The 17,758-nt window shown below is 42.0% G+C and overlaps 1 protein-coding gene across 2 annotated transcripts in view; it reads left to right on the top strand.

Moving 5' to 3' along the window:
• WDSUB1 (WD repeat, sterile alpha motif and U-box domain containing 1) overlaps nt 1–17,758 on the top strand; it is a 445,966-nt gene that overhangs the window by 187,934 nt on the left and 240,274 nt on the right. For both annotated transcript variants that reach the window (XM_085645497.1, XM_085645498.1), the window contains exon 3: nt 13,319–13,503. In XM_085645497.1, the coding sequence (XP_085501623.1) occupies nt 13,319–13,503 (185 nt within the window). The remainder of the gene's footprint in view (nt 1–13,318; nt 13,504–17,758) is intronic.

Below are 17,758 nucleotides of genomic sequence, written 5' to 3' on the forward strand. Positions count from 1 at the left end.
CTATTCCCAATAGCTTTGGCACCGATTGACGAATCTTTGCAAAATTTTCAAAACAAATTCTTTTTTGAGATCAGCTCCTATTTTGAAAGTTTGGTGGTGATTCGTGAAGGAGGGGCTGAGAAAAAAGGAGTGTTCCAAAACGTGTTTTCTTCATGCAATTTCCATAGGAAACTTTAGACAAGACTACAGGTCAAACTGCTGAACGGAATTACGCCAAATTTGGCAGGGAGAACGGTCTTGGTCCAGAAAGCATGCTTTTGTTTAAATGGTGTAAATCTGTTCAGTAGTTTTTGAGAAACATCAAAATTTACAGATATCGATATTTGAGAATTCTGACATCTGATTGGCTGAGGCGTTACGAGCACGAGCTTGCGGCTCATTGGCTGTGAACGGTTGAAACTAGGAAGTGTTGGCAGCCATTTTGTGACAAAGTTGAAAGGAGTGGGGGAGAAAAAAAGAGAAAAATTTATAAAAAGGTTTTGTAGGAACACTGTGTAACTTAGTTTAAGTAGTCTGTACGGTGCAGATGCCGGGAGTTTGAATGTTGCGTAGGACGTGCTAAATAAGCAAAGCAATTGTAATGAAGCGGTAGGGAAGGTCTAATTTATGCGGCAGGGAAGATCTAAATTACGCAGCAGGATTGACTAAATTATGAGGCCATAAAAATGAGAATTATGTAGCATAATGCAGCAAAGTTTCGTTGATAGTATTACTTAATTATTTTGACATCTGTACACCTTAACACTGTATAAATGTTTTGCCTCATTACTTTCAGATTAAGACCCAAATACAGCAATAGCAATGTAAAAGAGACCAGTCATTACTTGTGATGGGATTTTCACTGTGTGGCAGGACATCTTACCCCTTTTTAGTAACTTGATCTGTTTGAGCTAGTATAAACATTTTTTTTGGTTAAAATATGCAGTTTAGGCAGCATGTGTTGGATTATATGGCAAATTATGTGGAAAACGCCTCATCTGTAGAATCTCATAATTAGTGTGGCTCTATATAAATCACACAGGACCTGTCACCAGTGGGGGACCATATTTCATTTGCAACGATATAAAATGGCAAAAATTGCAGAAGCAAGCTTAATATAAAGAGAAATTATCAAAATATATTTGTAGGTATTTCAATCCTGTTTTATTCACAACTGAGTGAAAATCTACAATGTTCCAACCTCAGAATTTTATGCAACCGTTGTAGTGATGCATTTTTGTTGTACAGTTACGTCAGCAGTAAAAACGAGCCCATACCAGATCTAAGGAAAAGTGACTCTTCCGCCTGTGTGAATATTCGTCCTATATAGACATTAAGGTTTGTTTTTCTTTCCCTACATGGTTTGCCAATGGGTGCTTTTCCTGTGTGTCTGTCTTTGTGCTTCTTTATGCATGTGCCCATTTTCAAATATCCAAGTTAGTATCATCCCTTGGACCCTCATGATGCTCAGCTTCTGAAATAAAGAAATTGATTGCACAAGTTGCTGCAACGTTAAAACTGTGTCTTTCACCAGGCTTCCCAATACTCGTATATCACCTTCCTCCAACAGAATTACAGGATTTCCCAGAAGATAACGCACACATTTCAGTGGGGAGCTGGGGACATTGGAAGGAGAGAGACAAGTGGCAGAGAACTTGGATTTTAAAGAAAAAACTGAGTACTTTACAAATCTCAGTGAGACAAACTTGCACATCTATTGCTGATCTGCAACCCTTCATGTTAGGGAAGCTTATTCTGCTGGTGCCATTACAGTACATAAGTACTGTGCACAAGAGAATCCTGTACTGCTACTGCAAGTGTTGCATATGCTCTTTGTGTGGTAGAAGAATGTGGAGATGTAGCAGTGAGTGAAGAATAATATAATCACACCACACCTGCCCAGGAGTGTAAAAGGAGGGATTGATTTAACTGCCCATTACTTTCTCTTGTGTATTCGCACATGTGGAAACTGCTTCAGTGAGCTAAACACCTCTGCTATGTGATTTTTGCTGCCCCATTAACAGTTCATAAGCTCTGCCAAGAAGTGCTTATTCCCATCCACATGTTTATCAGAGCATGATCACATGTGAGTATTTTTTAAACTGGACAGCTATGAGTTGGGCCTAGGACTGAGAACACCCTTTTGCCCTACAAGTTCATATTCCGGCATAGTCTATGCCAAATACGCTTCAGGAAATGTAGTCAATTACCAGCCTGCACTCTGCCTTTAGGTACTAATTCTCCAAATTTGAAAATTGTCACATGCATACTGGTTAATAATTGAGTGCTGTGCACACTGACACATCTGCACACATGCTGTACATCCAGCCAGTACAACAGTTGAATTTAAGGTTGTATGACCATGCACTGCACAATTGGACCTGCATTTGAAGTATACATTGCACAGCATGTTGCACTGATTGCCGTGCAGGTTCTTTCCGTGCAGACCCACCTCGGTGATTTATGGAATAGGTGGGGCAAGCAGATATTTTCCCAGGACAAGTAGATTTCTGTAACATTTTGTCCATTGGCCACGTAGATTTTTGTAAAATTTCCACACCCCTGTCGTTTAAAGGAGGCATGCATTCCCTGTTAGGCTCTAAGTGACCCCTCACTGCTTATGTTGAATGGAGGCTTTAATAGCTGTTAAAAAGACGAATCAAGTCCCTGTTAATGAAGAGTGCACCATAGTTTAGATCTGCGTACCAAATCAAAAGCTGACTTTTAATCAATAAATGTCGGGTATGATGCGCTTTTCTTGAGTATTGCAAATTTAATGCATATTCGATGCAGGAGAAATCCCTCTTCTTTCGTTCCCAACTCCTTCTTAAATCCTGACTGACAGTTGGTTAAGATACAATTTGCATCTAACCAGACTTACAAATGATTAAAAAGCACCTGCCCCCAGTTTTCCCCATCCAACAAAGAGATGGGCCTATAGTTGGCTGGAACATTGTGGCTGCCTTTAGTGGCTACGAGGCTTCTTGTAATCAAGCCAATTTCAGAAGTGGAGTCTAGGCTCCGCCCCTTCTTTCCATTGGCTTGCGTCATCGTGCATGCTAAACCATGGCTTTCCATTGTCAGTGAGGCTTTTTAGTCCCTCCTTGCTACCTCCCTGTCTCCTTTTGGCACCGCCCACCCTGACTGGATCTTTTACTTGCGGCAGTGCACGGAGTCTTTTAATTACTGGGTAAGCACTTTTTTTTATCCATTTATGTATGGTCGCTTTCAGTTATATGGCGAGCGACGGCTTTCTATGTATGCGGCTCACTGTATTTACCTTAAAGTATTGTTTTTATATATCACTTCCCCCGCTGCACGCACAACGCGGACACCGTGTTATATCAAGAAAGCTACCGGCACCATTGTTGTTATTGTCCCAGGATCTGTGTCCGAAGGATAGAGCGGCCTGTGTGTGTTCGGAGGTGGTGGGACTGTGCTCTGACAGCGTGTCCTGTTTAGGTTAGTCTCTTCCTGCACCACTGTATCAGCTTTCTCTTTAGACCTCCTTCTGTTCCTGGCCTCTCACTTTCAGTGCCTGTTGCATTGCCCATCCTCTAACTATCCAGGAATGTTCCCTTCTCTCCATATCCCTCCCTCTGTGGTCCTGCCCTCACACTTCCTAGCCTCCCCTTCTCTTTTTCTGACCCTTGCCACTGTCTCTCTCTCCAGCTCTCATGTTGTCACCCCTCTCTTTTCCGGGCCCACCTCTTCCCGTGCGCCCTCCCAGGGGTTCTCCATTTCCCCCAATGGCTCCTGCCTCTGCCCTCGACTCTCACTCTTGGATGTAGGCACTGAGCCCCCGTAGTGCCTCGCCATGGCTGCAGAGCTGGAGTCATTGGAACGGGCCCTGGAGAAGCACCTTCAGTAGCGGGAGGTGAAGAGGATCATGTATGGGGCGGGGAGCAGGTGAGAGGCAGTCCTGTGATGGGGAGCAGTCCCTGGTGCATACGCCACGCTTTATCTGTTAAACCTGCTCCCTCCCTCTCTGCTTCACGTCCGGCTGCCGCACTTTATGCTTGGTAGGACTTTTAAATTAGTCAATTTCTCTTTAAGGGACTACATGCCTTTCTTTAGTTTTGCACAGCGCTGCCCTCCTGCACACGCTACGCTGCTTCACAGCTGGCCGCCGTGCTTCATACTTGCTAACACTTTTAAATTAGTTAAAGAAACTGTGAGCCTTAGCTTCGCATGGCATGGTACTTATGCACGCAATATGCCCTGGTGAGCAAAGCATGCCGTGCTTTATCAACAAAACATTACATCCGCACGGTTTTATTTTGTTTTATTTTCAGCCACTACAAGTTATCCAGCTTACCAACCAACCCTCCCTATTTTCCAGACTCAAGCACGGCGACCAATAATAGACGCTGCACTTTCTCTTTTAAAGACACTCCCTCCCTGCTTTACGGCCGCCGTGCTTCATGCTTGGTAAAAGTTTGAAAGGAGTTGCATTATCGTTAAGCAACCAGAACCCTCAACTTTTAATTGCTAGCACGGTCTAAGTATGAACTGCCATGCTATCTTTTTTTAAAACGCATCCTCTCCGCTTTATGACCAGCCGCACTACATGCTTGGTGAGTGATTAAAGTGATGTGCATGGCACTGATCGGTATTACCTGCAGATTCAGCAACTAGATGGGGAACAATTTGCTGTAGAAATGTTATCTCACACTGTCCCACATTTAATGCGCTGGCGTGCTCCTTTAATTTGCATGGCGCTGCACTCATGCATGCTCTCTAGTGTACATATCTTACTCCAGTCCCGCTCAGTCGCTGCCTGTAGACTAGCAAGTGCAACCACTTCAAAAAGTGAGATCAGTGGTTACACAGCCACACCCATTTGCTCTATGCACCAAGGTCTTCTTGTCGCCTCCTTGTCCGTCTGTGGGTTAAATATATATATATATATATATATTTATATATATATATATATATATATATACACTTAAAAAACCATAGGTTTCACGCATGTTATAGTTAGGTGGATATTTCACTCGTAAAAAACCACTGAAATTCCCCCGTTATAGTTAGTTCAGTTAACTATAACTCGGGCGCCCGCAATCCACTGCTCATGACGTCACATATTACATCACCCCCGCGATTTAAAAAAAATAAAAAAAAAAATGTCTGCCTTTGGGGTCCTTCAGGGACCCCCTGACAAAGACTAGGGGGTCAGGAACTCTCTACCCTGCCCCCTTTTCACATTCGCCACCTTCCTTTTTCACTCTCGCACTGAAAACAAACAAAATGGCGGCCGACACTTCCTGATTTCGACCGATTCGAACGTTGACTAACATGTAACCACCAATCAGAATTACGCTCGCGCACGTTAGGGTGCTCGCATGGTGCGCGCACCCTGCGCGCGTATAGATATTGATATGCTTTTAAATGCTATTTTCTCAGGAAATACTGAACAGATTTCCAAAGGCACTTCCTTGACCTTATGGCTACCTCTCTGCCAAATTTCAAGTAATTCTGTCTAAAGGTCCTATGGAAAAATGCATGGGGAAAACGCGTTTTGGGACCCCCCTTTTTTCTCGGCCCCCGCTTGACGAATCACCCCGAGACTTTCAGGGTAGGAGCTGAACGGAGCGCCCCATTAGTTTTGAAAATTTCGCGAGGATTCGTCAACCGGCGCCAAAGTTATTCAAAATAGAATTTTGAGATTTCCTATGGAAACACGGTCCTAACTATAACTATCTACTGGCCACCGCCAGTAGATAATATATAATATATATATATATATATATATATATATATATATATATATATATATATATATTCTACTGGTGGCCAGTTTATAGTTAGGACCGTGTTTCCATAGGAAATCCGCAACATTCTATTTGGAATAACTTTGGCGCCGGTTGACGAATCCTCGTGAAATTTTCAAAATAGGTGGGGCGATCCGCTCCGCTCCTACCCTGAAAGTCTCGGGGGGATTCGTCAAGCGGGGGCTGAGAAAAAGGGGGTCCCAAAATGCGTTTTCCCCATGCATTTTTCCATAGGACCTTTAGTCCAAGCTACAGCCCGAACGGCTGAACAGAATTGCTTGAGATTTGGCAGAGAGGTAGTCCTCAGGTCAGGGATGTGCCTTTTGCAGGTCTGGTGTAAATCTGTTCAGTATTTCCTGAGAAAATAGCATTTAAATCAATATATATATATCTATAAGCGCGTACGGTAAGCTTACCGTACGCTAGCTTAATTCTGATTGGTGGTTACATGACTGTAAATATTCGAATCGGTCGAAATCAGGAAGTGTCGGCCGCCATTTTGTGTGTCTCACACTGATAAACAAAGGTGGAGAACGTGAAAAGGAGGCAACGAAGAGAGTTGCAGACCCCCTAGCGTTTGTCAGGGGGTCCAAGAAGGTCCCAAAAGTATGAAAAATACATTTTAAATTTTATTTAAAAAATCGCGGGGTGCGCGTACGGTAAGCTTACCGTACGCGCACGGCAGAAAAAAATAAATAAAAAAAATAGAAGTAAAAATCAAATTTAAGTGTTTAGATATTAGGGGGCTCTAAAAAGAGCCGTTGTGTTTATGAAGCGTTTTTTTGTGGTACCTACAAGTAAGTACCGATGCAGAGTCTAAAGTTCAAGAAGAAGACTCTGTTGCCTTCATCAGTGAAATGTACACCGTCTCCTCTATAAATGCCTTGCATGTTGTAACGCAAGTTGTTGTGGTATATAGAACCCATACCATAGTCTCTGAGGAAAGCAGAAATAGATTTGTTGACGTGCTTTCTTGCTTTGCCAATCTGTGGACAAAATTGGTTGGACCAGTTCCACTTTTGCCTTTGGCATGTATTAGAATATACAAAGGCAGATTGAGGAAAAAGATACATTAATTGCACAAAGGTGTCCTTAACAAGCATTTCCAGACCTACCCCAGTTAAAGTACCTAGATCATTTCCACCACAGTGCACAATAATAAGGTTAGGCTGCTGGAGGTGTAGAAAAGATTTCACCAAAGGCATTAATTGGTGCCACTTTAACCCTCTCTGACCAATCCATTTAATGTCTACATTTGGCAAAGCAAGGTCTCTCACCATACCTCTTTTTTCTGCATACTTTTCACTCCAGAAGACATAGCTGTGACCTACAATCCACACTATGAACATCTTTCAAGGAGATCTGGATGCACTCAGGAGGTGTCTTTCAGTAGAATGGCAATATGAAATGAAAGACAGTTGTAAAATGGAGGCATACATATTTTTTTTTAATAAAAAGAACTCATTGGCTGATTCAAACCATTTTACAGTTAAAACTAGGCTGTATGTGTACATTTTTAGAAGCATGTTTTGTATTGGTTCAGAAAATTGTGTTCCCACAGAAGATTAATTTGGATTTGCTGTTAGGTTTGACAGGTGAAGCACTCTTGCTCTTTGGAATAGAAACATTGTGTGCTGAACTTCTGACCTCTCTGCTCACACCAGTGTTCCATGAGCTGTTGCTATGGTAGCAGGCAGAAGTCAAGTTGGGGGAAGGGTTCATTTGGAAAAGGGTTGAAGTTTTCAAGCAATAGAAATGTGTGATTTCATTTGAAAAAATGTGGGAAGCACTGAGATTTGTAATTAACATGTATATGTGTGAAAAAAGAAAGGGAAACATTGCGATTTACTGGTTCTGGTGAGAGGAAAGAGGTGTACAGCTCTGAGATTCTGACTCTGATAATCTGCTGTGTTCTCCTCTCTCTGCTTTTCTCATTTCCATTGTACTCCCTCAAGGACCTTGTAGGGTGATTTTTTTTTTTTTTAAATGCGCGTACGGTAAAATAAACATAAGCACGGTAAAAAAAAAAAAAATTATTAAATTTTTTTTAAAAAAGTTGTGAGGTAAGGTTGGCTCTTAAAAGAGCCGTTGTGTTAATACAGGGACAGAGGAAAGAAAGAATGGGAATATTAACAAGGTCCACAGATGTGCTGGTCTATCTTATTGTTTATTAGAGAAACACTGGTCTCCCCATGAACAATTAGACCATAACATCTGGTGCACCTCATTTGTACCCTCTGAAATCGAGGGTTCGTTTCCAGAGGAGCAGAAGAGGGTGATGCTCCCACCGCAGCGGGAAGTGCTCGGCTGAGCTGCCGAAGATGTACTCGGCTGAGCTTCTGCGGATGTGCTCGGGTGACTTACTGAAGGGTTTGCTTCAGTATGTCGAGCAAAAGTCCTTGGATGAACATGTCATTTGAGATGTCATCAGTGATGTCATGAGTGATGTCACTGACCATGTCATGAGTGATGTAATATGTGACGTCATCAGCAGTGGATTGCGGGTGCGCAAGTTATAGTTAGCTGAACTAACTATAACGGGGGAATTTCAATGTTTTTTTACGAGAGAAATGTCCAGCTAACGATAACGTGTGTGAAACCTATGGTTTTTTCAGTGAATATATATATATATATATATATATATATATTCACTGTTTTAGGTACGTTTCAAAAAGCCAACGAACCCACCTCTGATTAGAAGCATATGATTAAGACTGTTACCAGTCGAAACGCGTAATGCTGTGTCATTTTGAATTAAAGAAAGTTGGAAGCACGTTGGTGTGGCCTGTTCACGTTGCTGTATGGGTGCGTGTGTCTTATGGAATATTATAGGTGTCTGACACACCTGAAGCAGGCCCCGACCCGAAAGGCTGATGCACCCCTTTTGTCAGAATTGCTTTTGGAATTTATTTAAAGGAGTGCCCGCCGGCTGAAATACTTGTCGTTGAAGAGGAATAGAAGGAAGGGCCCCATCGAGAGGCCCGCCTCGCTTCGAAAATGAACTTGGAAATTAGCCAGGGTTTGTGGAAAGGATTTCCCTGTGCACTTCGTGCTGTTGTTGTACATTGTTTCTGAAGGCAAGTGACTGATATCTAAAAACGTGGTGGTAGCAGGATTTCCTTGTTTTTTCTGTGAACATTGAATGCAGCCACAATATGGAACTATTCCTAATGAAGGCATGTAATAGCATTGGATACACGGGGAAAACTAGTTGTAAAATCCAGCCAAAAACAACAGTGAAGGAATCGAGTTTGAATGACAACTAAGAGGCATTGTGGGTAATTGAGTTATAGAGAACTACGGTGAACATAGAAAATGCAGTGATGGAAACATAAACGGAGTAAAAAAACATTTCCATTGGGAAAGGATTCCTTTTTATTAAAACAGTACTTACCATTGCTGCATTATAAACGTGCAATACCTTGAAATGGACTGCCTCTTTAAATGAAATACATGGACATTAGTCCTTCTTCACTGTTTTAGTTACGTTTCAAAAAGCTAACGGACCCACCTCTGATTAGAAGCATATGATTAAGACTGTTACCAGTCGTAACGCGTAATGCTGTGTCATTTTGAATTAAAGAAAGTTGGAAGCACGTCGGTGTGACCTGTTCACGTTGCTGTATGGGTGCGTGTGTCTTATGGAATATATATATGTATATATATATAAATCACTGCTGCCGTTTCGGGATGGTGCATATCTCCCTCGTGCTTCTTAAGTTAAAAACACTTAAATTTCAAAGCCAATAGCTCTAACTAAATAATGCGAGAACTATTGCATTGCAAATGCTTGTTTATGCAATTGGGAATAGGATGGCAGAATGCCAAGCCTACAAATTGTGATTTTTCTTAAGTGCTGGGTTATAAACATTAGTGAGGATATCTGCCCTTTACTCTGGGTCTGATCAAAATAAATCTACAGAAACCGTTTCTGTCACTTTATCGACCTTTTGTTGTCTTATTGCTCTTGCCACCTCATTAGGAAGGGTACTCAGCCTGGTTACTGCATCTTGATAGCCCGCGCTTGTAATTTCTAGCGTAGGGCAAGCTATTGGTTATATAAATTTTTTAAGTGGGAAACTTACACATTTATTATCTTCTGTTTTTTTTCATTATAACTGAGCGACACCATATTCCAAAAGCATGTTGTTTGATTTTGCAGCATCAAGACATCCAGGCTAAAGTCTGGATTGCGCTGCTATATTTTTATTTAGTAGCTGTTTCTCATATTTTCTGCTCAAGTCCAAAAAGTGTACTTCGGCACTGACTGAATGCCGCCAAGTGCAGACAAGTAATTTTTTGTATGCTGGACATTCAGCGTTACATTGTCGAAGAAGTAATTTCCCTTTTTTTTTCTTTTTTTTTTAAACATATTTTATTGATTTTTCACAATACAACCAATATTATTTTCATTGGTATATCTGCCCGCAGCATAACGGGGTATGTAGAACATAACAGAAGTAATTTCACTTTAGGGCTTTCCCTGTTAGAGGGTTCATTGTCATACAGACATGCAATTGTACCATGCTTAACCTCTGTACTTACTTCTGTGTTGTTGACTATTGTTATCATTAAAGTTGGGTATTCATGTATTCCTTAGCATACTTTTCTTGATTCCACCTTGTAGACCTTCTTTTTGAACTTTTTTGTAGGCCCATTATATATTTGATATATTGATGTGAATCACATATTTAATGTACTTAAATATATTCAATTACGCATGGGATCGAACTGATGGGTCTGTACTTAGAAAACGTAAGAATGACTATCTGCACAATGCTGGATTTATGTCTGCATACCATGTGAACTTAACTGTCATTGAAACACGAAATGTTCAATAAAAATTGTTTATTAAAAAATAAAAAAAATATTCAATTAAAATGTTTTAAAATATTTATTTTAAAAAAACTAATTAAAATGTATATCTGTACTTCTGTATTAAATGTTTCAAACGGGTATGGAATTAATTTAAACTAATTTAATTATTTAAAAAAGGTACATTTATTTTTAAATTAAAAAAGGTTATTGAAATATTTTAGCAGGAATATTTTTGAGAGTTCAATTTTGAACATCAATTTTATATTTTTAAAAAGTTAAAACAAATGTATTTTAGCATTCCTATAGAGTTCTATTTTATGTCCTCAGTCTCCAATATTATCTATGACAGTGCGTTGCAGTAATTGTCATCAGCAGTTGGTCGTGAGTGGTGCTGGGCATACTCCATGTCTTAGCTGGATTACATTTACTACTGTGTTGGATCCATTTTGGCTTTAGTTACTTTAGACTTGTAAAGTTGACAATACCCCCATGTAAGGGGTGGGAGACATGCGAGTCTACACTTTGTTGTAAATTTACACTCGTAAATGGGGAATAATCAAAAGTAGTAAAGTGTAATCTACTTGTGTGTAAATGTACCTTTGTGAAAAAGGTCCATTCTGTGTAGTCACTATTTCCTCGCCAGGTTGAGAACATGCCTTGCCATTCTCCAGTGCCCCAAATCTGGTTCTTGCTATATGTTTTGAATAGTTTTCTTTCGAACCCTTGAATTTTATTGGCTATTATTGCTGTCAATTTCTTTAGTGGTAAATATGCCAAATCTTTGCTCACGATATGCCTAGTGGGGGTGGGGTAGTTTGCTTCCAAAATTGGGCAGGGTCCTTCTGCAAGCTAACCGGAAATGTGTGATTAGTTTTCCCATGCAAGAGTACATAGCTCGTCCACTTGTGTGTGCTAACATTATTACCACTGGATCAAGCACTACATCTATGCCCGTTATATCTTCAATGAGGAGCAGTAAGGGCACCCGTTATGACTCAATCTGAGGACAAAACAACCAAATATGCACCATTGTTCCACTCATTTGGCAATCTATCCTGTATATTTTGGAAAACCTCCCCCAACATGGCCAGGGTCAAATGCCACTTGGTTAACACGTAATAAGCATTCTGCTTATATTTTGTGCAGGTGAAGGCTTTTGCTGACCTGGACTGTATGACCTCCCTCTCCTCCTCATCCAACCTCCTTCTCCTGCTTTCCAACACAACTGGCATTTGACTCATGTATAGGGCTTGCTATAAATGTGTGGTCGCCTTTCAGGACAGACGGCTGCTTGGAGATTGTTTCTATTAGAGTCAATCCTTGGCCATTTTAGACCCGTCTTTCATATTAACACAGTGAAAGCTTGACATACGGGAGCTAGAAATGTAATTACTAAGTAGCTGCAAATCTATATTAAAATGTTGAAAGAAGATTTTCAACCCACGAATAGTTACTTGCTTACACCAAATGAAATGCCAGCCACATGCAAGCATTTAATTTAGCAATTCTGTATTTGGTATTTTAGCATTGTGGCAGTCTGTCTGATGATTATTGCTCCTCGTATTCAATCAGGAAACCAAGGAAATATTTTAGATTTATTCCAATTAATATGCAATTTATCAATTGTATTACCTCCTATTCCAATCGGTCTAAATTAACCTGGTTCTTCATTACATACAGTGTGACGCAACATTTATGTTAATAATTTCTCTCTGTGAGTGCTGAATGCTGGTTTGACCACCTCAGTGCTCTTGGGCTGAGAGTCCAAGGAGACTTTGGATTAATCCAGATTTGCTCATATGTCCAATCCTCCTAGCCACTAATCTCTCTGGGACATCCACTTGTAAGCCAACAGCAATGCAGCCCACTAGATTGGTGACAATAAAGCTCACTTAATTGTAATAATTGTGGACTGTATGTCACTTATTGTGTGGAAGCAAAGTAAATTTGAAAAGCGACAAATACTCAAAGAATTGTTGTCTTGTTGCGTCCATATATGCGGTATTCCACTCGATTCCCACTCTTGGCGATGTCTGGCATCATATTCCAGGATAGCACTCACAGTTTAGGAGTTATCTCGCCAATCAGTTATTAAACTATCAGTTTTTATCACTTGTACATGTTGGCAAGACATGTAATGGTGACAGTAATAGCTAGTTGCCAATCCACAGAGTGGATATTATTCAGCGCTTGTTCTGACTTGACGGCACTTCATATACAATGATTCTTTACAGTAGACTTTTTAAAACTAAAGACCAAGGATTGCACACAAAAAATTGAAGTTAAAAAACACACCTAAAACAACAAACAAATGTTTTGGGTATTTTTAATATTATTACTTTGTATTAGGAAAATTCTGTTAATACCCTGTGAGAATACTCATACATGTGCTTCTATAGTTTAAGTTGTTTCAATGTATGTAGATTGTGTTTTGAAGAAAAATATCTCTATTCCAACAGAACATGGAGGGCGATCTGACCCTTTAAAAGGCTGTGCCATGGATGTCCTTCACAATATAAGCCTAAGGTTTGAGATATACTCAAGTTCCATGTGATAACTGAAACCACACTGAATTGTAAAAAAATGGAAAAACATCTAAAATGTACTCCTAATACCTAAAATTGCAGATATTATATAAAGCAATGAACTTGGTAGAAGCATTGTGTCACTACAGAGTGCAGTCAGGAATTAAATGTTATCACGTTTGTGTTCTCAAAACTAACATTTTGTGTTTGCTTTGATCCGAGGTGTGGTACAGTGAAGGATGGTTCCTTGGTGGCTTGCTCATTTTCTCCTTGCGGAAAGTTTTTTGTCACTGGATCATCTTATGGAGACTTGACTGCTTGGGATAGCCATATGAGATGTCTGTATAACGAAAAGGCACATGATCTTGGAGTCACAAGCTGTGATTTCGCACCACAACCCATATCAGGTTTGTGTTATCGGGATTTTGAGACTGCTGTTTTAAAATGTTACTTGTGAGCATAACTTATTTTAAAAAGATGATAAGGAAGGCCAGGCAGGTGGAAGGACCTGACATGATGCGTCCTCTCTAAGCTTCGGACACTTGGCCATAGTGAGGCCACACAAGCCTTTAAAATGTTATTTTTATACAACCGCACCAGTACATATAGAGGAAACAACATTTGACCTCTGGAAGCCCAAAAATGAGACCGGAATAAAGTAAGGTTTATAGAAATAGCCATCTGAATCAACAGATACCCTGGCTATTGGTGATGAAAGTGAGTTCCAAGGTGGCCAGTGAGGTTAGAGGAGGAGAAGTCCAGAGGATCTACACTGAAATTTGAAGCAAGGTTGGAGTCTGGGGAGCCAGTGCAGGCAACCACGATCACAAAGTAGATCCTATGAGGCACCAATCATTAGGACACTGGTAAGGCGAGACCAGTGAGCTTAGACTATCTACCCAATGAAAAATCTGACGTTTACATGAGCTGCACATCAAGGCAAGCATAATCCAGTGCACTTTTGTTTAAACTTATTTTATTGAATTTCCCAAAACCTTAACACAGTGCTTCGCCACAGGATACATTGTGCATCAAGGTAAAGTTATTTTGCTATATCAAGGGTATATGCATAGGTATTACAATTATAGTGTTGAAGCACGCACAGTATGTACATTTTTTTTTATTTCTTTTTATTGAACAGTCAAAGAAGTGGTCATTGCATACAAATAGCAGTACGAATATCTGTTACATTATCATTGTCAGGCAGAAGTGTAATACATTATGATCTTGAACAACCCTGGGGTTAGCACATTCTACTCGCATACATATATCATGGTGTTGGTGGTTTGTCAAGGGAGAGGACAAGTGGGGGTTCACACACATTCCCTCGATACTCATTCCATTTGGTCCAGAGCGCTATCCATTTTCGGGGACAGCCTCGAGCTACATACACTGTTTTCTCATGTATCATACACCAATCCATGTCATCTCTCCATGCGCTGAGTGTTGGTGGCATTGCCGCTCCCCAGAGGCGAGCGATGTTTCGCTTTGCAACCATCTTTCCCAGCGTTACCCAGGTTTTGCCCTTCGCGTTTGTCAGTGGTCTCCCAAATATTCAGTAGACATCTTTTTATCTCAAGTCGAAGTTCCACCCCCATACCGTGCTCATACATTCATGTACTTTTTTCCAGTAATGTTGGATTAGTGGACACTCCCAGAGTATGTGCAAGAAAGTCCCCTCAAGACCACATTGCCTCCTACACATCCCATCTGCGCTCCTGCCCATCAACACCAATCTGCGCCCAGAAAGGTACACCCGATGTAGGATCTTTAACTGGATCAGCCGTAGCTTCGCGGAGTTGGCTACTTCCTTTGGGGAAGAGAGTGCTTCCTGCCACTCCTCATCGTCTATTTCTAGACCGTCACTCCCCAATTTTTCCTCCGCGTCATAAGGGGATCAGGAGTGTGATGTATGAGCTTTTTATATGTAAGGGAAATTGATTTTTCTGGCAGATATCCGTCTAGCAGTCTATCTTCAAGGGGAGAGGACTCCAGGAGTACTGCGCCTGCTGGGATGTTTGCCTGAAGTGAGTGTCAAACTTGTACATATCGGAAATATTCAGAATCAGCCATTTCATATGTCTGGTGTAGTGAAGCAAATGTTACTATTCCGTGCAGTTCCCAGAGGTCTCCTATGCGTGAGAGCCCTATCAGATCCCACTTATCGAACCCCTTGGTACGGCCCAGTGTGCCCAGGCACTCAGAATCCCAGAGCGGGGTTGCAAGCGTAAGTTTGTTGGCCCAGCCCAAGTTGCGATTTACCGTGTGCCAAATTTGAACCAAGTGTTTTGTAGGTCCCGTAAGGGGATATTTGCTGGGCTTGGAGTACAATGCCCTCGTGAAATCACCTCCAGGTAGAATCCACTTGTCCATGCAATAAGAGGAGTCATCACCACTGCGGTGTGTACATTGGTTGATGGCTGAGAGGTGTGCCGCCCAATAATATTTTTTAATGTCGGGGAGAGCAATTCCCCCATCATACCAACCAAGTGTCAGTTTGTGGAGCGAGATACGTGACTTCCCGTCCCACAGTCTTGGTGTAGTTTCAATATCTTTAAAAAACTTTGGTGGAACCAGGTCTGGGTAATTTTGGAGGGCATATAGGAAACGTGGCAGTGCCATCATTTTAAAGAGTGCTGCCCGTCCCAGGAGAGACAGGGAGCGTTTTCCAGGTAGCGTTGTCTCGTTTGATTCTCTGCAAGGGTGGGAGGAGGTTGCGTTCGTAGCGGGTCCTGGCATCAGTGGAAATAAAGATGCCGAGGTATTTAAATCCTTCTGTGACTGTCTGAATCGGGCAGTCCTTTGGCATGGAGGGAGGATTACCATGTAGGACGTATAACAGTGATTTGCTCCAATTGATTTCGTAACCAGAGTTTCTCCCGAAGCTAGTGAATATGTCTGGAACTACCCGTAATGACTTTTGGGGGAGGTGAGATATAGGAGGATGTCATCTGCGTATAGGGAGATTCGGTCCTCCAATCCTTCAGTCCATTTAGTTCCCCGTATAGAAGAGTCTCTCCGTATCCAGGCCGCAAGCGGTTCCAGGGATAGTGTGAAGAGAAGTGGCGAGAGCGGGCAGCCCTGCCTCGTACCTCTACCGAGCGCAAACACTTCCGAGGTTTTGTTGTTTACGATCACTTGAGCCAATGGTTCCGTGTATAGGAGTCGCACCCAACCGATGAAATTTGGGCCAAAGCCCAACTTTTTAAGGACCGCCATCAGGTATGCCCATTCCAGTGTGTCGAACGCCATTGTTGCGTCTAAAGAAGCTATTATTGCATCTTCCTGGATAGTGGAGCAGCGCCCCAGCACTCCGTGAAGTCGGCGTAAATTAAGCGCAGTGTTGCGGTGTGGCATAAATCCCGATTGGTCTGGGTAGACAAGTTTATCTAATACTGGCCTGAGTCTAGTTGCTAAAAGCTTTGTGAGTATCTTGGGCTCTGCGTTCAATAAAGAAATCGGTCTGTACGAGGCACATTAGTCTTTAGGTTTCCCTGCCTTAGGAATGGCAACCAGCGTAGCAATACGTTGGTCTCGTGATAGCACTCCCACCTCTCTACTGTCTTCAAACATACTTTTAAAGAAAGGTGCCATTCTGTCGGGCTTGAGCTTGTACAGCTCAATAGGTAGACCATTTGGGCCCAAGGCTTTACCTGGCCGGAGATCCCTGATAGCCGTTGCCAGCTCGTCGTTGGTGAGTGCACTCTCCAATGCCTCTCGATCGGGGTCCGAAAAAGTGGGCAGTCGGATGTCTGGCAGTAAGTTGCAAGAATCCTCCTCCGGTAGGTCCGAGCCCCGTCGATAAACTCGCTCGAAGTGTTCCGCGAATTCGCGAACTATATCATGAGGTTCTGTAGTAGGGGATCTCTGTGTATAGTCATAATCTATGAATAGTCCCGCCCATGTGCGGGGACCCCGGAGCAATGAAAATATCTCTTAAGCTGTCCTGCATTTGCAAACCTGCAAAGACACTTAAGAGACAGACAAAAATAATACAGCCTAATAACACGGCTGCACTGGCCAGCACTTCCTCTGAAGTGAACACAAAAGCCAAAATAAAGTTTAAATGTCATTTTTATTCACATCTGACATGTTCCTTTATTGTATCACACTCCCTTCACCAAAATCCCTTTAAACAATAGAGAGGAAGGGGTGGACAGACAAGCCCTATAGGCTGTCATTATGTGTCTGCTAAAGGGATACCGTGCCTTTAAGAAACTCTCCAGAGACCCCCGGTATCCCAGGATGCACAGCCCAAGCAAGTTACTTTCAGTTCTTTTTTCCGTTCCTGCTTGCAGGACCCTGGAGCTTGAGCTCTACCCTTTTGGGTGATAGTTGGTTAAAATTTGATATTTTTGGATAAATACTTTACTCACTCGACGTCTAGTGCCTTCCTCTACTGCATCCTGCAATTTGGGGCAGTTTGGCCATTTTTAACATGGCTTTATTTGATAAGTGCCCTGAATGTGGGAGGAAGAAGGCCAAGACGGACCCACATGATGTCTGCATCCTCTGCTTGTCATCCTCTCATGTCCCTGCTGCGTGTGCCATCTGCAAGACCTTCTCCAGGAGGACCCTGAGGGACAGGGAGAAGATTCGCCTCCAGGGACAAGAGGAGCGGAGGACAGGTGGGGCTTCGGGGCACGGAGGATCTCCCCCCCC

Source organism: Triturus cristatus, chromosome 3_1 (assembly GCF_964204655.1).
Source record: "Triturus cristatus chromosome 3_1, aTriCri1.1, whole genome shotgun sequence".
Taxonomy (NCBI): Eukaryota; Metazoa; Chordata; class Amphibia; order Caudata; family Salamandridae; genus Triturus; species Triturus cristatus.